The sequence below is a fragment of the Mesoplodon mirus genome (genome assembly GCF_964341445.2).
Source record: "Mesoplodon mirus genome assembly, chromosome: 13".
Taxonomy (NCBI): domain Eukaryota; kingdom Metazoa; phylum Chordata; class Mammalia; order Artiodactyla; family Ziphiidae; genus Mesoplodon; species Mesoplodon mirus.
Genome location: NC_138989.1, coordinates 31,911,868 through 31,934,637, shown reverse-complemented (window position 1 = coordinate 31,934,637; position 22,770 = coordinate 31,911,868). Strand labels below are relative to the sequence as shown.

At 46.7% G+C, this 22,770-nt stretch overlaps 1 protein-coding gene across 3 annotated transcripts in view; it reads left to right on the top strand.

Moving 5' to 3' along the window:
* Positions 1–1,765: 1,765 nt before the first annotated feature.
* PTPRM (protein tyrosine phosphatase receptor type M) overlaps positions 1,766–22,770 on the top strand; it is a 748,579-nt gene continuing 727,574 nt past the window's right edge. For 2 of the 3 annotated variants that reach the window (XM_082641117.1, XM_082641118.1), the window contains exon 1: positions 1,767–1,966. In XM_082641117.1, coding sequence (XP_082497243.1) covers positions 1,894–1,966 — 73 coding nt within the window. In that variant the 5' untranslated portion in view covers positions 1,767–1,893. Of the gene's footprint in view, positions 1,967–22,770 lie in introns of all 3 variants that reach the window. The other variant, XM_082641116.1, reaches the window with a different exon arrangement.

Sequence of the window (22,770 nt, the reverse complement as noted above, 5' to 3'; positions counted from 1 at the left end):
AGTATTAAAACGTCAATAATACAGAGGCTTCGAAAGAGCACTTCTGATAAGGATCTAATAAGTGGAATTCTGCAAGAACGAGGAGCTGTTCGTTGGGCACCAAAATCAAAAGTCCAGTCCCTCAATTTGCCCCGGGGAGGGGACAGCTGTGACATATCCTTGTCTGTTGGTTCTAGGGTCCACTGGAGACAGTGTCGAGGTGAGCGTGGGATCAATGCACTTTCTGGGCCTTTGTCAGTACGGGAGGGAGCCCGGGGCCCACTTGCTTCATGGGTTTGCCCTCTTGCTGGCGCGGTTCCCCGCCCTAGAACACCGTGCAACTCACGGGTAGTTACTTGGTTTCTAATTTAACCTCTTCCCAGGCCTTCTACTGCTTTCAGTTAGCTAGGCCTGGCGTCTGCAGCTCCATGTGTGTTATTCCAAGGGAAATAGAAGGATTCCCCCCCACACACGCTACCTCGCCCTTTTCTTTTTCTTTTTTTTCAATTTTACAAACTGAACCTCTTTACTGATGCATTGGAAGCTATTTTATCCACTTAATGAAATAGGCATTCCACACCCCAAATGGTAAATTATATATTTCAAGACATCATTTGATTCATTACCCACGCCTCCTCCCGAGTTTCCCAACACTGCACCAGACACAGAAATCACAGGTTACGTAGGTCCGTGTGACCGCCGCCTTCCGTGCATGGCCCGCGGCTCGCTCGGGCCCACCCGGGACGGCTGGGACGGAATGAAGCGGCCGAGCGTGTCTCAGAGGGTGCGAGGTTCCGGGGGCAGGAGCGCGGGTGTCCCGCGGCGCTGCCGGTGCGCTGCGGGGTCTCGGTGCCCGCGGCCGCAGCTAGCTGCCCGGGCGCCCGCCAACTTCGCGGCGCCCGCGGCGCGGAGAAGCCGCAGACCCTCGCAGCCCCGGGATCTGCCGGCTCGCCTGGACCGCAGCCGCCGGGGAGCGCGGGCCCCGCGACTCCCGGTGCCTCCGGCCCTGCCCGCCGACACTGCCGTCCGGCGCCGGGATCGGAGCCGCCTCGCCCGCCCGCCCGCGGGACCGCAGGCCGCTGTCCCGCCCGCCGCTCTCGCCAACTCCCGGTGGCCCGTGACCCGGGACAAACTTCTGGTCCAGGCGCGGCCCCTGCGTGGTCACCCTCCTGGAAGCCGGCCGCGAAACCGAAGCTGCGGCGGGAGGGGAGCGGGAGGGAGCGGGTGGCACCGCCCGGCCGCCGCTCTCCGCGTGGTGACGCCGCCCCCGCGGCCACCCCCCGCCCGGCTCCCCCCGAGGCGCCGCGGCAGCCGAGCGCCGGGCGCGGGCCGGCGGGGCCGGACGCTCACGCCCTCTAGCGGGCCGCGGCGGCGCGGGCGGCCGTGACGTGGGCGCTCCCTTCAGCCGGCCTGCGGGGCACCGCCAGTCAGTCGGGGAGCAGAAGCCCCGCTTGCAGCCGGCGCGGGCTCGGCCATCGGCGCGCCGCCGCCCGGGGGCTGGCTCGCCTGGCGGCGCAGAGGCGGCGGGCGGGACGCGCGCGGCCACGGCCCCGGCCCCGGCCACCGCGGCGCCGGAGGCTCGGGTCCCGAGCCGGGGAAGGAGAGCGGCGGCCAGCGCAGCCGCCGGCAAGGAGGGCGGATTTTGGCTCCACGGGCGCGCCCTCCGCTCCCTCTCGCAACGGCGCAGCTCTGAGCGGGGCCGGCTATAGGGCGGGAGGACCCAGGACCCTCGTCCCCGGCCCCGGGAGCCTCCGGAGTTGGGACTTCTGCAACTGTTAGCACTTTGGGCGTCTGGTTCTGGCTTTGGCTGTTCACCCTCCTCTTCTTGCCGCCTTGGAGGCAAAGCTCCCGGCCGCCCTCCGCCCTCGCGCCCACCCAGCGCCTCCGGGAGCAGCCCGGCGCGCACTCAGCACCATGGGGAGACTTGGGACTTGCCTGGCGACTTTGACCGGACTTTTGCTAACTGCGGCGGGGGACACGTTTTCAGGTACGTGGGGCTGCGCCTGCCGGGGCCTGGGGTGCGCGGGCCGGAGGGGGCCCGGGACGCGGGCAGCTCCCGGTGGGAGAGCCCCAGCGGCGAACGGCAGGGCCGGGCAGGGGGCGCGGCGGACCGGGCACCGCGTCTGCCCGTCCCCGCCGCGGGCGCGGGGTCGGCGGGCACCTAGCGCTCCGGCGGGCCGAGCGGACGAGTCCCGGCGCTGGCCCCGGAGCCTGGCCCCCCATCTCGGCCCCCGCCCCTCTGCGGCCTGGGCGCGTGTCGGGGCGGACGGCGCCACTCGGAGTCCCGGGTAGGTTCCGAGAGCGACAGCAGAAAACTTTGCCTGAAGTTGGGAGTTGCAGCCGCCGGCCGCCGGGCGTGGGCGCTGCGCGGTCCTTCCCACGGCGAGCGGCGGCCGGGCCGGGTCGCCGTGCCCGCTGCGCCCGCGCGGTCGCCCGACCAGCCAGCGGCTCCGGCGGCGGCGGCGATCGTCGGTCCTCCCCGCGCCGCCCGGCTCGCGGCGGCCTTGACCCCGACTCGTCCCCGCGGCTGCGCGGCTGCCCGGGAGAGCCGAGGCGGCGTCCTCGTCGGTCCCGGCGGGAGGACCGGCGGCCCGGAGGGAGTGGCCGGCCCGCAGGCCCTGGGCCCCCGTGGCTGTGCCCCGCCGGGCTCCCCCTCCGAACTCTCAGCCCCGCGGAACGCCCGGCCGGGGGCAGCGGTCAGCCCGCCTCGCGGCCCGCGGTGCCGGGTGGGGAGGAAAGGGAGTGGCGGGGAGGTGCCTGCTGCGCGCGGGCGGTCGGAGCTCGGAGAGCTCCTTGCCGGAGGACGCGTGGCCGGGAGTCGGGGGTCAGGAGGGGCGCGAACCCCGCACGGTGTTAACCTGGAACACACGTGGATGGACAGCCGGCGCCTGCACACTAGCACACTTTCTTTCTCGTGTGTGTCAGTTTCATTAAGGTCCACGTAGAATGGTGGCAATGGGCTTGTTTTTCTTTTAATAAAAAGCCTGCTATTTGGCCTTGAACTTGGGTTGCAAAATAGGTTTCTATGTTTATTCGGGAGGAATGAGTAAGTTGAACTTTTTGTTTGTTTGTTTTTTAAATTTCATGAAGGACACTTTCACTGACGGTAAAGCGCATATTTTAAAACGTTTCAAACGTTTGTCTCTGGCTGTCAGATCTGTGGAAACCTACATCTTTGCTTTCCCGGAGCCCGAGGGACACGCAGGCGCAGAGGCCGTGCCCCGGTCGTGCCTGAGCCCAAGGACCCTTTGACCACAGTTGGCCGCCGCCAGGAAGCCGAGCGTCGAGTTGGCTGCTCGCTCTGTGCTGTCAACTTCAGTGGAGAAATACCCTTTTCCCAAGTTTAATATGTCATTAACTGTCTGGTAATTGCACGTGCGCTGGAGGATTTAACAAATTGATCCACTGCTGTCTGCTATAAACTTGATGCAGATATTGGCCTGCGTTCTTTCTTATTAGTGAATTATGGAGTAGACTCGCCAGTTGTAGAGCCTTGTAACTCATTAGTGTTAGAAGCCAAGGATGAGGGCCTTAGTTGATGGTTTTCTCTTTATTAAGAATCCATAGCTCCCTGCCTGGGATTTGTTTCAAGTTAAGCTGTGTCAGAAAGCATTTGGATGGATTTTCAAGTTGTGGGCAAGGGGGTGGAAAGAAATATTTATGTAGCTTATTTAAATGATCATTTTCTCATCATTAGAAGGGACTTCAGCCTATGTAGTACTGACCTGTGTCCTTGTTAATGCTTAAGTAAATTAATAGTCAAACCAAAAGAGACTTTTTTTTAAACTCAATTTTAGCCAGATTTTTCTTTCAGGAAATATGTCATTCTGTTTGTTTGTTATCATACCATTGATTGAACTGTGCCTCCTTTTCATTTGCCTCCATTTCATAAGCCAGAGTTATCCTAGTATGTTAGAGGGTTAAGAGGAAATGAAGGGGAGTATCCCAGAGAGAATGCTTAGCAACGATGAAATTTAAAAAATCGAAGTTGGCAAAATGTGTGTGTGCAAGGATCAGACAAACTACAGTGCATTATGCTTTTTCTCTCCACTTTGGGTTTTAGGTAGAACATGTGGGAAGCACTCAATGCTTTGGAAAAGTCTTTTTTTTTTTTTCTTTGTATGTTGGGAAAGTTAATTCTGATGTTATGAGTGACACTGACACTTGTTTCTCTTTAGGAGTCTTCTGGACATTGAAATACTTGGCTGCTGTCCCCTGACTTGGGGATCCTTTTAGAGACAGAGGAGCTCGATGGGAAGTGGCTTGAGGGCAAAGGCAGTTATTTTTCCTTCTTGGTTCCGATAAAGCACTTATTACATTCACTGTTTGTTGAATAAATTAGTGATGTGACTTCTGATTATTTGCAAACATTCAAATTGTATGTGAACTGGCTGACATAGAAGGGAGGGAGAGGAGAGATTGTGAGATTGGCTTGCATTGTCCCTTCTTTTGAAATTAACATTTTCATCGCAGATTCTTCTTAGGGCACCCAATGGACTGAATCCCGAGGTTTTATGTAGTCAGTGGAGGTTTTGTGTGTGTGTGTGTGTAACTAAGATTTATACACAAGACACTTTGCTATTTCCCCTCTGCATCCTCATATCCTCTTTTGGAATGCATTCAGAATTGATGTGATTGTTGATTAATCATTTCTGGAAGGTACTACACATAATTTGAATGCCAGATATCAGAAATAGAGTGCTAAACATATTGGAAGATAAAAGAAAAGAATTAGGTTTTTTGCCCAGGGGGACTTTTATTTAGTATATATAAACATTCCATTTTAAACATCACTTTCCATGTTTACAATTTCTAACTTGTTAGGCAAAGTATTGGAGGCTCACTTTCTGCCTTCTATCTAGGCTTTGAATGATCATTCAAAATAACTTATGTAAAAAGATATACAAGTAAGAAGCGAGGAAGAAAGTGGAATCATTCTTGCTTCTGCTTGAAATTCTCTTTTCCAGATTGAAAAGCCACATAGCTGGGAAGTCATTCCTCTTTGACCCATTTTCTCAAAAGCCAAGTTGTAATATATCCTATGCAAGGAAGTGTTTGGTTTTATATAATGATGAGACTGATATGGTAAGGTCTGGTAAGCAGGCCTTGGTTTGCAGAAGTAGAAATGCAAATAGATTGGTCCTTTGCTTCCACCTCAGTATTTGGAATAGATTAAACCTTAATGTAATCTTGTGAATTTGAAACTCTTCTTGAGAAATTTCTTATTTAAAGTACTCTTTTAAGGACATTTGTGGGAAAACATCCAAAATCTGAATGGAGTCTGTAGTTGAGTTAGTAGAACTGTACCAATATTTAGTTTCTTAGTTTTGGATAATTCAACTCTGATTAAGTCAGATGTCAACACTAGGCGAAGGCGGGCGAAACATGTACTTGAAATCTTTGTACTGTTTTTACAATAAGTTGAAAATTATTTCAGAATACAAGATTGTACAGAACCCTTTACAAAGAGTGTGAATAGATTTGTTCAGCAGTTTGATTTATTTTTTCTTTTTCCGATAACTACAGTCATGACGTTTTATATTTTTATGGTGCTTTAATGAGATTGATAATGGACGTGATGAAAAGATTTCAAGTTTAAATCAGGGTGCATGTAAGAAATATGCCAAGAAATCACTTTAACATTTTTAGTGTTATGTGGTTATGTGGATGTAAAGAAGTATTGCTTGAGCTTAATCAATTGTTCTGATCTGGAAAAATCACAGGTTTTAGTCTCTGATGTTTTCAAAGGGTTATTTTACAGATTTTCAGTAGAGAAGTTACTTACATATATTGATATGTAGATACGTGTGTATGTAATTTGAGTAATTCGAAATGAACAAGTAATGAACAAGTAATCTGAATTATGTCTTCACATGATATGAACCCCACCTGAGTCTCAAGCACAGCCTTTAGTTTTGGGAAAAGTTGGTTTTAGAATTTAGGTACTTCTGTGACAATTAGATAAAAGTTGATGGCTATATTGGAAATTGTCGTAGTTTTATAACAATTGTAATACATTCCAGGAATTGATAGGCTGTACATATCTGTTTCAGTAGAGGCACTGTTTTGGCTTAAGCATTGTTTTCTCTCCGTTTTTGTTTTAGGTTTAGTTTTCTCGAATAAGCATGTATTATCTAAATATCCTAAGACAGTTTTTAGTTAGAGGTCAGGCATTTTAATAAGTAGTTACATACTTTTTCAACAGTATAACATTTTTTGTTGTTGTTTTGCGGTACGCGGGCCTCTCACTGTTGTGGCCTCTCCCGTTGTGGATCACAGGCTCCGGACGCACAGGCTTAGCGGCCATGGCTCACGGGCCCAGCCGCTCCGCTGCATGTGGGATCTTGCCGGACCGGGGCACGAACCCGTGTCCCCTGCATTGGCAGGCGGACTCTCAACCACTGCACCACCAGGGAAGCCCAACATTTTTTTTTTAAGGTGGTGTCTATCATGCTTTGTAATTCTAGGATTCTTCTCTTTGAAAACCAACTTTCCCACAAACTTTTCTCCAGGGGCTTCTTATCTTTATGACCACAACCTATTAATAAGCTTATTTTGTAAGTGAGAGAAGGTTTCATTACTACTGTTTTTCAAACTCACTAATGAAAAGTTTAAAGAAGATGCAAAAGCACATAAACCTCCCATCAGAAGAGGATGCTGCTTCTCCAGTTCCTAAGATACTGCCGTGGTTTAGCGTTTAGTCATCAGAAAGCCTGCATTTATACTGTTGCTCCGAAAATCAGTAGGTAGGGCTGGTGTTAGGTGGGGAGCAGGAAAGCTTTGGTCATTACCCTTGGTAGCCTGTGGTCCCCCCCGCCATGCAGGGCGGGGGGCGGCTGACAAGGCCAGAGCCTGATAAAGGGGTGGGAACGTGGGAGAGGAGAACGAAAGAAGAACACAGGCGTGAGAAGGGAAGGGTTGTGTGTGCTCACCTGTAAGAACACAGGTCTGCAGATCCCGGCAGGCAGGGTCGCTTTTCTTCCCCTCTCTTTGCTGTTAAGGGTGAAACGTATGGAGAGTTTAGGGAGGAGGATCAAAAGAGTGACAAACGGGCAGGGAGAGCAGGTGACAATCCTACACGTTGATGGCTTTAGGTGGCCTGGGGGAGGGCGTGGGGTGTGTTCAGCCTGTGCTGCTGGTGAGCTGTGTGTATACCTGTGCTGCTCAAAACCAAGCATGCCCGAGGGTCACTGGGAGTGGTCCTTCCCGACTTGGTCTCTACGGCCGGCATGGTGACTCTGATGTCCAAGGCCCCTGGAGGGTCCCACAGCATCCCCAGGTGATCCTGGCCATCTTTCGAGAAACGTTGTTCCAAAAGAACAGTTCTTAAAGTGTTGTTCTTGGACTAGAAGCCTGATCATCACTCAGGAACTTGTAGACAGGCAGACCCCTGCCCCCTCCCCCCCACCCCCAGGGGGACAGAATCAGAAAGTCCTGGGTGGAGCTGGGGATGGGGGCAGCAGTAGGTGCTAGAACTAGCCCTCCGGGAGCTTGCGATGCCAGACATAGAGTGTGAGTTCTAAAAGGCCTGGCATCCACATTCTGCATTTTCAGCCTCCCTTGACAAGAGCTGAAAGGACCTAGGGATGAAAATATAACTCACGTCCATGCACTTGTGAACACCCCTGCCCCCCATCAGCGCGGCCCAAGTTATGAACAGGCCGATGGGGTGGTGCTGTGACTCTCAGCCTGTTAGGGGAAACCGCCAGCGTGACGTTTCAGATAATGGTCTTATCTGGGGAAGATATTGGATCCAGCCAGTTGTGAAACGAAAATGAAAAAACGTCTCCTCTAATTTTACTTACCACTTTGTAAAGTTTTAGTTAAATCTTGCAGTCACGATTAGCCACTGGAAATTTCTCTGGGTTGATACTGTGTTTCGAAGATATTTGTTGGCTTGTTGTAAGAAGGGCATAGCCCAGTGCGCTTATTAAAATGATGCTTTTAATTCAAGTGGATGTTTACTGAGCACTTACTGTTGGGAAGGCCCCTTTAGGGGGTCGGGGAGGCATTGGGGTGGTAATGGGCAAAGATAGGAAAGATATAGTTAACTGTACTTTGGAAAGTTGTCCAATTATTGAAAGTTTCAAAATCTACTGAAATCGAAAGAAGCAAGGACTGTCTCAGGCAAGAATGAGAAATTTGCATAAAATTTGGAATTTTAATATGGGAATGTGACACTTTGCCTTTGGAAATGAACTTCACTTCCAAACAGAAAAGAGAAGCTTTTCAATATATATCTCTTTAAAGTACTGATAATGTACTTTAATGTATCTCCTAAGATAGAGCCTCGTTTCTCTGTTATCCACAAAAGACAATCCCTGACTCTCTGTCATTTAATGCTCCAGGTAAACAAAATCTATTGTAAAGTCATTTAACAGATATTTATCTTAAAAACACTGTCACCAGACTTTCAGAGAATCAGTGGCCGGTGGAGTGCTTTCCACGTGGCAGGCGGGCCTCCAGCTCCCTGCCCCTCCGGCTGCCATCCCCAGCCCATCACTAGATGTAGCTGCACCCCTAAACCCACCTGCCTGCGCTGGGGGAAGGCCCAGCTTCACCCGCAAGGCTTCCTGGATGCATCTACTTACAGATGAAGGAAGGCACGCTCTTGATGGGCCTTCACCTGCTTATAACTCATTCACATCAAAAGAAATTCTTTAGTGGAAGTTGCTGCATTAGTCGCACTTCTCAACACTGACCTCAAGACAGCTTTAGGCTCTGCCGTGATTTCTTCTTGTTTTTTGGCTGTAGCATAAATGGCTGCTATTCTGTGTATAGCAGTGGGACTTGGAGAAGTAGTATATCTGGCAACTCAGAGTTCGAGGTAAAGTCTGGTGCCTTCACCATCAGGCCTTTCGGTAATTGACCAGAAGAGTGGCCACGAGCAGGTGTGTGTGACATGTTCACGAGGAATGGGGGTACCGCGCTTACATCTGCAGGAGATGCCTTCTCCAGCATCGCCGGTTCACGTATATAATTCCGGAAGTCATTGAAATTTGCACGGACATCTGGATTCAGTCCATTTTTCTGCTTAAAACTGAGAAGACTCCTGAGTCGTTAAAAACTTTTTCTATGAAGCAGAAGGTTTGGGCCCCGAGTTGGAGGCAGGGGAAGGGTGGAGGATCTGATGCAAGGCTGTGTCACTTACCTTCAGGCTGGGGCTCCAGGGGAGGGAAACTGTGGTGGTCAATGATCCAGGACCTGCAGCCGAGAGCAGATGGGAGTAAAGTTGTCAGAGACTTGTCAAAATGGAGAAGGTTTTAGACCTTCCCTTGGAGAAGGAGGCTAGCGTTTAACAGAATGATTTATTTAAAAATACAACAGCCTAAGCAGAAGCAAAGCATTTGCTTTGTATGGGGCACAGAGCAGAAACACTTATAGAGCATCGGTTTTTCTTCAGATGGGTGAATGCTCACTTTCATCTCTTTCCTATTCAATATGCAGAAAGCAGATTTATTTCAGACAGTGAAAAGAATATGTTTTCGTTTGGGTTACTGTGGATGTCAGAGGCCCGGTGCTTCTCCCCGGTTCCAGTGGTGGAATCAGAACAGGGTCTCGGGTGGGCTTCTGACCATGGGTGAGGGGGCTGGAACACACCCTTCCTGCAGTCCAGTCTCGATGGGTTCTATTTGATCTCTCTTCTCAGTTGGTGTAGTTTGAGATATTTTAAATCATGTCAACCACATGCTTGAAGTTGGCTCATTGTGATATTTTCTCTAGATACAAAACTATAAAGTTGTCTAAAGCATATCTTTTAAAATAAATACTCATGTATAAAATCAAGTTACTGAACAGTGTTTAGCATGTAGTAATCACATAGTAAATTAATAAAGTTAATAAATATTTGTTGAAGGAATGAATAAATGATTGAATAAAGTTCCCTTAGGGAAGAAAAAAATCAAATTACTTCTGCTTACTGCTGTTTTTTTAATCTTTCTATCAAGTTTGATTTTTTTTTTTTAAAGCATTTGTAATCATCTTAACAGTAGGCCCAGGTTGTGGGTTCGGTGCTTGATACCCTCAGCAATTTATAGGTGCATAGAGATTCAGTCGCTAAATTTAAAGGAAAACAGTTACCTTTTGTTAATTAAATGTGCAAAAGTGAGCCTATAATTTTATCGGGTATAATAAAAATTTATAAATCAGTTTTTGCCATAAAGTAGAATTTTGGTATAATACTGATCTCTAAAAAAAAAAAAGAAATTTACTATGTGGTAGATTGACCATGTTTCTACTCTAGGGGCATTCAATTTTAGTTACTGGAGTGTTAAAAGAACCATGTATCACCAGTAAGAAGTTTCCATGGCAGGCAATAGTATGTATCATCTCCTGTTTTTATTTCTGATATAGAATGAAATTGATTGCACCTGCTCAGAGCTCAGCCTGCACCTTTCCATCTGCTCATGTTTGGTATGCAGGCAGGCTCTCATTCCTTCTTCATTCACTGTGGCATGTTCTCAGGTGATGAAACTTAATAAAATGAGGCTTCTTTGACAACAATCTTGTGATCTGTTCTCCACTTCCTAGACTTTCGACACCTAGGCCTAGGAACGTGGTGTGACATCTCCACGATTGACAACCGTTGGCATACGTCTTGTGTGTATGTTATGGGGGCTCTTGCCCTGTTTTCTCTGTTTGTCAGTTACCATTTCATCCTGTTCGTGTGGCTGTCCCTTTGTTGCTAGCCCCTGTGGGGAGCTTGCTGAGAGGCCTGTGTTACCGACCTCGGAAGGTTTGGAGCGGGTCCGGCCATCACAGTGGGACTTGGATAGGAGGGTGTTGTGGCCTGATGTCAGCTCTGGGGCCCCTGGGGGAGGAAAGCGCAGAGGTGCCCCGGCACATCAGGTGTTCCTGGTTTCAAATTCTGTTTCTGCCACTGAACAGCCATGCCGTCTTGGACACGCTGTTGGATTTTTCTGAGGCTTAGTTTTCTTTTCTGGAAAAAATACCTTGCAGGAGTATCCTAAAGACTAAACAAGTGGACCAATGCCGCGAGGTTAGGAGGCCTCATGAGGAAAAGAGGGACCAGTCAGCTCTGCCATCGCCCCTTGGAGGTGTAACCACACGAACTCCCTGTTTTTCTGTCACAAAGGCTTGAATATTGACAATGTCATATGGTTCAAACTCACAGATCCGCTTTCTGGGTCCAAGGGTTTGTTATTTGAGTTGCCTGGGGGCTCTATGGGTGATGTGTATGTAGATGTGCTTATACACATATTTATGTTATAAACATACGGCCAACATTATGTTTTAAAGGAAAAAAAAAACCCTTGAAAATTACAAAATGACCCCCTCAGAATCGGCACCGTGAAAAGCCAGCACTGCTTAGTGCTGGAAGGCAGTGTTGGAGACCTGCATTGGAATCATCCGAAGCTCTTCTTATAAATGCAGATATGCGGCCACAGAAACTGGTAAAGAAACACCTCCCATGATCTTTTTTTTAAAAAAATAATTAATTAATTAATTTAGTTTTGGCTGAGTTGGGTCTTTGTTGCTGCACGCGGGCTTTTTCTAGTTGTGGCGAGCAGGGGCTACTCCTTGTTGCCGTGCACGGGCTTCTCATTGCAGTGGCCTCTCTCGTTGCAGAGCATGGGCTCTAGGCGTGTGGGCTTCAGTAGTTGAGGCTCACGGTCTCTAGAGCGCAGGCTCAGCAGTTGTGGCGCACGGGCTTAGTTGCTCCGTGGCATGTGGGATCTTCGCGGACCAGGGCTCGAACCCATGTCCCCTGCATTGGCAGGCGGATTCTTAACCGCTGCGCCACCAGGGAAGCCCCCTCCGATGATCTTGATGCTCGTTAAAGTTGAAAGCGTACTGGCAGGACGTTAGCAATGACTCAGAGACCCTGCCCTTTGGAGAATTTATCACAACTTTTCTGACTAGTGTTAAGAAAGCATCTGAGGATGGTTACATGAAGTTTCACGTACCACACTGTAATTGACTGGAGAGTATTTCTCTTAAGAAGCAGAGGCTTTCTGGTGTCAGAAGAGAAAATGAATTACAAAACATGGTATTTTATAGAAACTAAGCCACTTTGTACCCATCTTTCAACTTGGTGACCTCCAGTAAATGTGACATCCATCTGGAATTTTTAGGGTATAATAAAAGAATAAAGATATTTCAGAGAATCAGAACACAGATCATTTTAGATCTTTAGATTTGCAGCTGTGAGCCAAATTTTGAGATGACTCATTCAGAGAAGATAACAAGACATGATGACATTGGGGAGGTAATTTTCCAGCACTTATTTCTATCTGACATTCATTGAAACATGGACACTGTAGAAGAATCGGTCTTAGGGGCCCCATAAGCAGGGGCCAAAAGCGTGGCATTTTTATTGTAATCATTCCTAAAAGACTTGCTAACCTCAAAATGGGCATCCCCGTCTGTTACAGCACTTGAAGTTTCCACCAGCTCATCATTTTGACCAAGGAAGAAAGGTGCTTGTTGAAATGACATCTCTGGGAGTGGTGGCTCATTAAGTCATCTTAAATATGACATCCCCAACTCGCTATCACCTCAATAAGTTAATATCCTTAGATGTCAGATTTCTCCCTCATAAAATGAAGACGTTTGATTCAAGGATCTGTAGGGTCTCTCCAAATACTTAGACAGTCTGAGGATTGTCACCTGAGTTCACATTAGTTTGTCAGGTAGCACGGTGTAAGGGAATGAGACCTGGATCCTTGGGTCATTTTTGATAGATGAGGATGAGAGAAATGTCTAGAACAGCGGGTCCAATCTGAGACGGCACCTGATGCAGCAGGAAGGTGCTTGTTAACGAGAAGTGGGTGTAGCAGGGATGTTGGAAGGATTTTAGGCGCTTCCCACGTTTGCCATCAGCTGCCTCTGCTCAGATGTGCACAGATGAAGCCTACTCTTTTCCTCCATACTTGGGGATGTAGCTGCCATCCACAGCTGCCACCAAAGGCTCTGCAGCAACAAGGATGTTTAGGCTGAGCTTTTCTGCTTAAACCTTGGCAACATAGATAAGCCTTATTTCAGGGGCTTAGAATTGATAGTAATAAGTGATAACTATATATTGGGCATTCATTGTGTGCTGGGTACCATGCTGAGAGGCTATGATATTCTCAAACGTACCGCTGCCCACTAGCTAGTCAAAGCTTGGCTGAGGTCTTTGGTAGGAGCTTTGGGAGGTAAAGCGGTCTCCATTCCTAACAAAGCCAGGTTCCCTGAGCACGGGGTGCGTGCACTGTATTCTCTCTCTCCTCCCCTCCCCGTGCGCACAGATGCAGGTAGCCTTTTCCTGATTTATGCCTTGATTTGATGCCATCCACCTGTACTGAGGTGTGCTCTGTGCAAAAGCATTTCAAATGGAGTGTCGGGTCTGTTAGAAAGATGCTGGGTGATGTTTTATTATGTGATGTAGAATCTTTATAATGACCTTCTGGGGAGCTTCCTTCGGGGTCACAGTTCCAGGAAAAAGTTTGAGTTTCCTGTGATCTTCCTTCTTGTGGACACAGCGAATTGTATAACTCATCACATTTTCCTCTTTACGTGGGCTCTTAGGATGCCAGATTCACATATGTGTGCTGTAGTAGTTAGAACTTTTTTGAACAGAAAACCTCAGTCAAACTGGACTTCATCAAACAGGGGATTTGTGGGCTCTTGCAATAGAGAAGGCTCTGGGTGGCCCAGCTGGTCCTAGTGGCTCAAGGCAGTCAGGAGAGTTCTGCATCTCCTGAGCTGAGTTCTCCAGCTCCAAGCCCAGTGGAAAGATAAATTCCCTCCCCCCAGCCGTACAGACCAGCTCCTGCCGCGGAGCTTGTGGAGTCAGCTCACATCACCTGTCCCCACTTTAACCTCATGCCCTGCTTGGCCCGCCCACTGGGCCAGGCGTGGGGTCCGCCCGCAGGAGCCACAGGGAACAAGAGTGCGGAAATTGAGGCTTCTCCACAGAAACTCAGGCTCTGTTACCCGCTGGAGAGAGTGGCTGCTGCCTGGGCCTAAAGCCGCAAAACACCGAGAGCCACGATCTCTGCAGTAGAACCTTAATTCTGGCTCCTTTTCTGGGCCTGAGTCTTAGTACCCCTCTTCACTTGTCTCACCTCATGCCCCTTTATCATGCTGTGTTTTATATATCATGATAAGTGCATTGAGTCTTTTAGAACTGGGTGGTGGTGATGGCAGAAAATAAATGAGTTCCAAGTCTTAGCATCTGAGCGTTCAGAACGCAACTTCTGTGTATGTGCACTTCTTTTACGTCCTAGTGACACCAGGAACACGGTCTCAGCTCATTAGCAATGAAGGACACGGCTGTGGGAAGACGTCAGGGAGGTTATGATAGCCGAGTTCAGTAGTTCCCCAACTTATTGTTTAAAGCATCAAAACCTTTTGGTTAAGCAAAATCTTACATAGGTAGAAAAGCATAAAAATCTTTTGGTTAAACAAAATTTGATGTGGGCAGGTTTAAAAAATGACTCTCCAAATTGGAAAGCCGGGTATCTGATGAGCTACTGCCCAGTAACAGATGCCCCCAGGCTTGGTGGCTTAAACAACAGCCATCTACTGTTTTTCCCGTTCTGTGGAGGGGACGCGTGTCTGCTGATCTGAACTGGGATTGTGTGCTTTCTGTATATGTCTCTACTCAGCTGACCCTGGCCGGGCATCTGCTGATATTTTGGGATTGGCTGGCTGCAGGCTGGTCTAGGATTGGCCTCGGCTGGGCTCCCCTTCACGTGGTCCTCCACCCTCCAGCAGGGAGAGTTTCCAAAGAGAGAGCAGAGGGTTGCCAAGGCCTCTTGGCTTACGCTTGGGGAGGGCACATTGTCACCTCTGCCTCATCCTTCTGGTCACAGCCAGTCACACGGCCAGTCAGGAATCTAGGGTGGGGAAATAGACCTCACCCTTGGTGTGCGGGGCGGCAGGGCCACATTGTGAAGTGTGGACACAAGGACAAGGGGAGAATGGGGCCCTACACAGGGCTCTGCCAGGCCCCAGGGCCTGCGTCCCGAGATGCCTCTGCTTTTCAGAACACAGTTGGGAAATCATTGGCACATGAAAAAAGGGAATATAGGATTGCAAGACCTGCGTTCAAGGGCCCACCGGCCACTTGCTGTCCTCCGAGGGGAAGCTTTTGAACTCGCTGAACCCAGTTCCTTATCTGTAAAGAGGGTCATTCTGGGATGTTCTGATTCAGAGGTTGGCTTCAGAGATCGCATATGTTAATGGATGGTATACAAGAAACTTTTACAAACTGCCGTGTCTCTGGGTGTATTCTGGAGGTGATTAGAGTTTGCTTAAACCTGAGTTCTCATCCTGGCTGTGTCATTCATCAGCGGGACAGTCACTTGGCTTCTCTGAGGCTGGTTTCTTCATCTGTGGAGAGCGCTGCTGTCTTCCCCCTTGGTCACCCTGGGGAGAACACAGCGCCCCGTCTGTAAGAGCCACGGCCCCTGTTCTTCTTAGAGGCCTGTGACCACAGCATAACCTTGAGCCGTTGTCTGGTGTGTTTCCTTTATGTCTGCAAGCCCCAAAGGGTGTGGGTTCCCAAGCCCCAGGTTTTCTTTGATTTGTAATCCGATTTATCAGCTTATTGCTACGTCCTCTGGCTTCTCAGGAGCAAGGGAAGAGGAAATAGGAATATTTCGTGCCACTAGGTATCGGTCCTTCACGTGTTGGTTGCCTCCCAAAACAGTCCTGTCAGGTGAAATGGTGGCTGTCATTTGATGGTTTTTTGGAACTGAGGCCCCAACATTTCAGGATGTGGCACAGACAGTGGGTACAGCTCTTTGTGCATCCCAGGGGACTCCATCCCTCCAGAGCCTCTGGGGCCCGAAGCACAAGTCATAATTTTTAAGTGTGCTTAAGTATTTGGTACAGTTTCTCATTTTGGTGTTAAAGACGATTGTAAAGTTGGTGTAACCCAGCAGTGCACTGTAGCTACTGCTATTTTATAGCCTCTGAAATAGCAAATGAGAAGGAAATGTACTTAGCTTCTAAGTAACTTGTACGAAATGAATGGATGAGAGACGTTATCCGTATTTTTCACAAGCAGAGGAGGGGTGAATGCTGTTTTCTCCATGGTTTGAAATCCTCTGGATAGAATTGTATTTTTGTAATTTCTTGTGTTTTGCATCTGGAGATTGGATTGAGGTGAAAAGTGTAAAAACCTTCGCAAAGCTCTTGTCTGTGTGTGTTCCTGGTCTTGGGCAAAATGCCACTAAGGTCAGTGAGATTTCATTTAAGACTTTTCACCTCAGGTGGAGGTGAACAGGCCTTTGGAGATTGTTGTTAATCACCTTCTTTAGAACAAATTGCATTTGCTTTTGAGGTTGGACAAAGGCAAAGATAGCACGTAGATCCCTATTGGAAGATTGAAAACACTTCAATGAGTCAGGTCTGATTGCAGTCATCACGGGAATTATTTGGTATATAATAGTTTACAAGGGTTAGGTACTTTGCTTATTTAAATCACTTTTTTTGTTGCAGCGTCACTGGGGAGATCTATGCCAAAATAAAGCGTGCATTAATAAAAGTAGAATAAGTGAATATTAAGAGGTTATTAGCATCTTACAGAGTGATTTTTAAGAAATTATGGATTTAGGTTTTTTTAACAGAAGTATTTGTGAAGTGATTGTCATTGTTAACAGATGCAAATTTACATGTAAGTACCTATTTTGGAAAGATTCCTGAGCAGCTGGAGGTAAAATGAGGGGGTCTGTCCATTGCTAGGGATGAGGGAGGAGCCAGGACTGGACCTTGGGATTCTGATGTTTGGTTCTACCCCCAGGTGGCACGTGATTTGGGTCAGGTCTCCTAACTGTGACTCAGGTCCCAGAAGAATAAAATAGATATTATAATAACTCCTTCGTGTGCCTAAATTATGAGGCTCAGATTAAATAATTTAAACATTTGCTTTCTCAGCTGCAAAGTCTTGGCCGCTTGTGGTCAGCACACACCCTGGGTTGGCTCTGGCTCAGGGTTGCAGCCTGAGTCAGGACCTTCTGGGGGGCTAATCTGTGTGCCTGCAACCCCCCTCCCAGGCTGGCGTTTAGTGAAAATCAAAAAGCTGCCAGCACCACGTGGTTGCCCTTTTGCTCTTTATAGATGGGAAACTGCTGTTAAGTTGGCCTTTTTTCTTCTTGGGATGCTTTCTGAGTGCATCCTGTTTGTTCTCTTCTGGACCAGCCCTCATGTGCCAGGATTATCATTGATGCCTCAGTTCTATGGACTGAAACCGAACATGGGGTGAGGCATCTTCCATGGTGGGGAGGATAGTTCAAGAGTTGTTTGTAGGGCATCCCTTTCCAGAAACGAATAATTATCGAGGAAAGAAAAGGAAGAAAAAAAAAAAAAGAAAAAGAAATTATCGAGGACTAAGCCTGGACTGAGGCAGGATGAGGTCCTCCGCCAGAGGAAGTGGCTGTGGCCTCGAGGGTGAGGACTCGTGGGCTGCTTTGCGCTCAGCCCTTGGGGTCCAAGGGTGTCCAAGATGAGGGCTGGCTCACAGGCACCCACAGAAAAACTCGATGGGCACAGGCAGGCGGAGGGCTGGCCTTCAGGGAGATTGAAGCTGACTCTGCAGGCAGGGAGACCCTTGAGGGCAGCTCCCCAGCCCACAGGGGTGGGTGTTGGTGGAGATAGGACCCCCCAGGGGGCCTGTGGGCACTCCTAGGTGCTATTCAGAGGGAAGGGAGAGAAGTGACTTCCAAATATCATCTTTAAATGTTTGGGGTTTTTTTCTCTTTAAATGGCATGTCTCCTAAGCAGTTAAGTTTTTGAGGTGGTGGTTGTCTACCTAGAGTAGATGCAGAAAGGAAAAAGGCCTGGGGAGTTGGGGAGAGGAACCCACTTTTCATAAGTTTTTAAATTGGAAGATCATTTTGTGGCTGACGTGGTGTCTCTCCCTCTGTCCCCAGGCTGTGGGGCCTGTTTGCTGCTGTGTTTAAGGGTCTCTGTGCGGGGTGGGAGTTTGGCCACAAGTAGGAAAATGTGGGGTGTTAGGGAACATTCAGGAACCAATAATTTCTTCTTTATTACCACACTTGGTATCACTGTCCCAGGCTTTCTCTTTTTCCTTTTCTTCTTTCCTCCTTCATCTACATCTCCTGTAATAGGTGGGTTTTCAAAGAAAGTGGTGAACAGGTATCTGTATCCTGCTGGACCATCCTCCCTCTTATTGTTGAGAAATTATCAGTGACAGGCTACTTGGTGTCCTGTTCCTCCTCTGAAGGGTGAGGACAGGACAGAGGGTGTTGGTCCCAACAGAGAGAAGTGGTGAGTGAAAGCATGACCACGGCCAGGCCTGTCAGGCACTGATGGGTGCTTTCTCTGTTTTATTTCTAATCAGCACAGCAGTTCTTAAGGGTTAAAAGATTATAATACAATGAAGGGACAACCAATGGTTATTGAATACTTAAAATGTCTAGGCATTATCCTAAGTGCTTTTTATATGTATCACCTGGTTTAATACTGATAAGCACCTAAATGATCCCCATTTCACAGGCCAAGGAGTAAGCTCAGAGGCTAAGCAAAGGGGCCTAGCTCAGGCACGTTGCACGGGCAAAGCCTGAGTCTGAAGCTGCTGAGCCACAGAACCCGCCAGTTCTTTGTATCCGACACAGTCAGAATCCCCCTGCACACACCATGGATGTAACCTGCTTCTATTTCAAGACTCTGCATCTCTTTCTTTGTATCCCTTTGTTTGGTTCGCTGGGAGTCCAGGAGGGTGGACGGATGCTTCAGGCGGACAGGGCAGTGGTCCCTGAATGACAGGCTGAAGGAATGGAGGAGAATCCCAGCTCTCGGGATGACTTTCCCAACAGAGTCAACGGGTGGATTTACTCATTCTGGAGAGAGTGTTGTAACATAACCAGCAAAAGTGGTAAGAGTCAGGAACAAGGTTTGCAAAACTGGTAAGAGTCAGGAACAAGGTTTAGATCCTGCTTTTTTTTTTTTTTTTTTTTTGCTGTACACGGGCCTCTCACCGCTGTGGCCTCTCCCACTGCGGAGCACAGGCTCCGGACGCGCAGGCCCAGCGGCCATGGCCCACAGGCCCAGCCGCTCCGCGGCATGTGGGATCCTCCCGGACCTGGGCACGAACCCATGTCCCCTGCATCGGCAGGCGGACTCCCAACCACTGCGCCACCAGGGAAGCCCCTAGATCCTGCTTTTTGAGCTCTTGCTCTAGTTAAATGTTTTTGCTGAACCAGGAGCCAATGCCGGTAAGTTCCAGGATTTGTGGAACTTGTGTGTCCAGAGGTAAAAGTGATCAGACACTTCCTTGCACATTGATAAACTCACATCTGAAATTTTACATCATATGTTTATACAGTTGAGAAGGAGGAAGTTTATGCCCTATGGTAAATACTGACTTTTTAAGGTAAGACTTTTACAAAAATCTTATAAAGGCATCCATCAGAGAGAGAATCCAAATCCCAAAGGCATTTGATACTTCCACTGGCCATTTAAAAATACATGAACGAGGTTTTCTTTAATTGAGAGAAATTTTACCTGACTAATTTTTCTTCCTGAGCTGTTATTTACATTTAATTTCTCCGTAGAATCTTATCCTGTTATAACATGTTTAAACTTGAGAGTCTTTTAGTGATGACTTATCAAACTTCTCTGCAACAGAAAACATGTATAAGAATGAAATTTTAATTCTATTTAATTTAATTTTATCTATTTTAATTTCTAGCAACAGAAATTATTCTTAATAACTTATAAGTTGACGGCTTGATTAGTTTCACCCCCAAAATTGTTCAAAGCAAAAAATTGGAAACCAACTAGTCTCTAAAGGATTTGTTGTCCAGTCCTCACCTTCTCATTTGCTGGCAGGGAAACCGAGTAGATCACAGCTGTTGCTTTTTAACTTAAAGGCAGCTTATTTAACCAGAATTATAGAAATATTCAGAAGTGGTTCTGAAAACAAAAATAATATTAATTTTAATACACTTTATAGTCAATGCATGCTTTAAATATACATATATATTATGTAAATATATATATACATACATATATTGGGTTGACCAAAAAAGTTTGTTCAGGTTTTTCCATACATCTTATGGAAAAACCTGAATGAACTGTTTTGGCCAACCCAATATTATGTTAAAGAAATATATATGTATATACACATACACATGTTTTTTGGTCAGACCTTAGAAATGAAGATTTAGGCTAATCGGTGAATGAAAAAATCTATGATACCATTCCGTTTATCATAGCAGTCCTCATCAAAGCTGTCATTCAAATCAACCTTACTTTCTATCAGAAAAAGTCTTAACAGTTTTTAATTTCAAATAAGTGTTAATTTGCATTTTGAGGAAAAGATTTAAAAACAGCAAAAAGAAATATTACAGATTATTAAAAGCAGTTTAGTCAAGTTTAAAATGATGTAGATTTAATAGAATTAATTATATTTTGTAATAAGTTATAAAACCATGGCCAATCTATACTGTTTCTAATTAATTTATAGGAATGTAATATAATGGTCACCTAAAATTATGAGGTATTATAAAGTGAGGATTAGGGTTAAAAAAGCATACCGTTTTTCTGTTAAATGCGTGTGAATGTGTGTATTGAACTCTGGTGTTTTACCTCTGGGAATAAAGAATTATGGATATACTTTCAAAAGTAACTACATCAATTTCTGAACATATCAGGATCCAGTTTTACCTATGGATGTAAAAGAGAGAAGTACGTGCTACTCAAAATAAATTGACACGGCAGCAAACTAAAACATAGCATGTTTTTGTTAAGAGAAAATATTAAATATTTGCGGGGGTTGACTTTCATTGAAAAACTTGCTTTATAAATAAATGTTGGATAAAGTGGATATTAACTGTTTTACTGTATAATGCAAACAGACCCTAAACTAAATCTCAAGGATTTTTATTTGTGAATTTTTCCTGTGTAATTTGAAAAATGTGGAAAGTGTTGCAATTATATTGAAAAGAATCAGCGTCAGGAACGTCCACATTTTTACTTGTTTGACGGTTGTTTTATTTCCAGCTAATATCATGCTTGAGTGTGAGTATATTTGCTAAAAAAGAATCATTATATTTAAGTACATTTAAAACTAATTTTTTTGCATTGTTATTTACTGGTATCATTTAAAAAATTTTTTTCACCAGTTCTTTGGCTGTGAAGTGACTTCTTTATGGTCAAGGGAAGGAAGATGTGTGGTCGTTAAATTTATAATATATCTGATTTTACAACATTCCACAAGGGCTAAAATATTCTATCTATAGTACGGTACGTTTTCTTACCTTTAAATGAAATATGGATACAACAGGGAAAGTCATGGAGCCCTACAGTGAGCAGCTGGTGTTTGAGTCATCATTAAAGGTTTCCTTGACAGTTACAGCTCACATTGTTTCTTTGAAGCCCTGGATGTTTTTATACTGGAAAAGTGTGCCTTCCTTTTGTATGGTGTGACATCTGTCGAGAAAGGGCGGGCTGGAAAGGAGAACCTACCCGATGCTAGGACGGGAGTTGGTGCCCTTTCCCCCGTCAGTGCTGTGTACGCCTTAATTTTCCCATAGCCTTAGCTGGGAGGTCTCCTGCTCCGTGGCTCTGTTGGAACTTTCACACTGACACTGGAAATGATGGGGCCGCCGGGCCCTATGACTGGGGGTCTGTAGCCTTTATCTTTCTAGCTAGAGATCTTAATTTTTTTAAAAAGCCAATTTTTTAGAGCAGTTTTGAGTTCACACCAACACGAAGAGGAAGGTACAGAGATTTCCCATATGCTTCTGCCACCACGCATGCGTGGCTTCCCCCATCATCGACATCCTCCACCAGATGGTATATTCGTTACAGTCGATGAACTTGCACTGACACGTCCTTATCACCCGAAGTCCATAGTTTACATTAGGATTCCCTCTTGGTGTTGTGCATCCTATGGGTTTGGACAAATGTGTAATGACATGTACCTGCAATTACAGTATCACTGCCCTAAGAGTCCTCTGCGCTCAGCCTGTCTCTCCCCCAGCCCCTCCCCCCACAGGAAGAGGCAGAAACCGAGCTGGTGAACTTGGGTTTACAGTAAGTCCATTCTAGTCTTGACTAAGTCTGTGACTAGACAAATATTTTATGTTTCTCTGCTTCAGCTCCCCCTCCTGAGATGGAAACAAGTCATTACAATTTAAAAATAATTTAGATGGACTTTAGCTTCTGTCATTAATAATTATTATATGAATACCAAACAATAAACTCCTGATTTGACATGAAAGAATCTTGCAAAAACATTAGTTTCCCATTGTGTAACTAAATCTGCTGGACAATTGGTGGTTTCCAGTTGAATTCTCACAACTTGGAGGGAACAAGAGACACAGGGGGGCTGTAGCCATCCTTCAAATGGCCTGCATGTCTCCAAGGCACTGTATTTATTTGAGATTTCCCTCTCCACTTTGTGTGGCCTTTCTGATGTTTCTTTAGTAGGATGTGGGTAGGAATTGTCTTACTACCTGGATCTTGAAGCACAGGCTAAATGGTTTGTTCAGGCCCTAGAGAAAGCCAGGGCTCTGGTTTCCCGTGAGTTCTAAAGCCAGGCAGCGAAGCTTTTGTGAACCCACTACTTGGGAAAATGATGAAGCATATTATCCCTTTACTAAGAGGAAGGCACATTTCTCCTTTGAATTGCTTTCAGAAAATAGAACACCAGCAGCTAGTCATTTTTTTTTTTTAGTAATTTTCATACATAAGGATATTTATAATGTGCTTTGAGTGGGACTGGAAAACATGGCAGGATGGTGGGTTATCTGAGATCAACCCATGGGCCAGGGGTTATTTCCAGAATGATGACCCTCTAAAGCACAGGTCTCT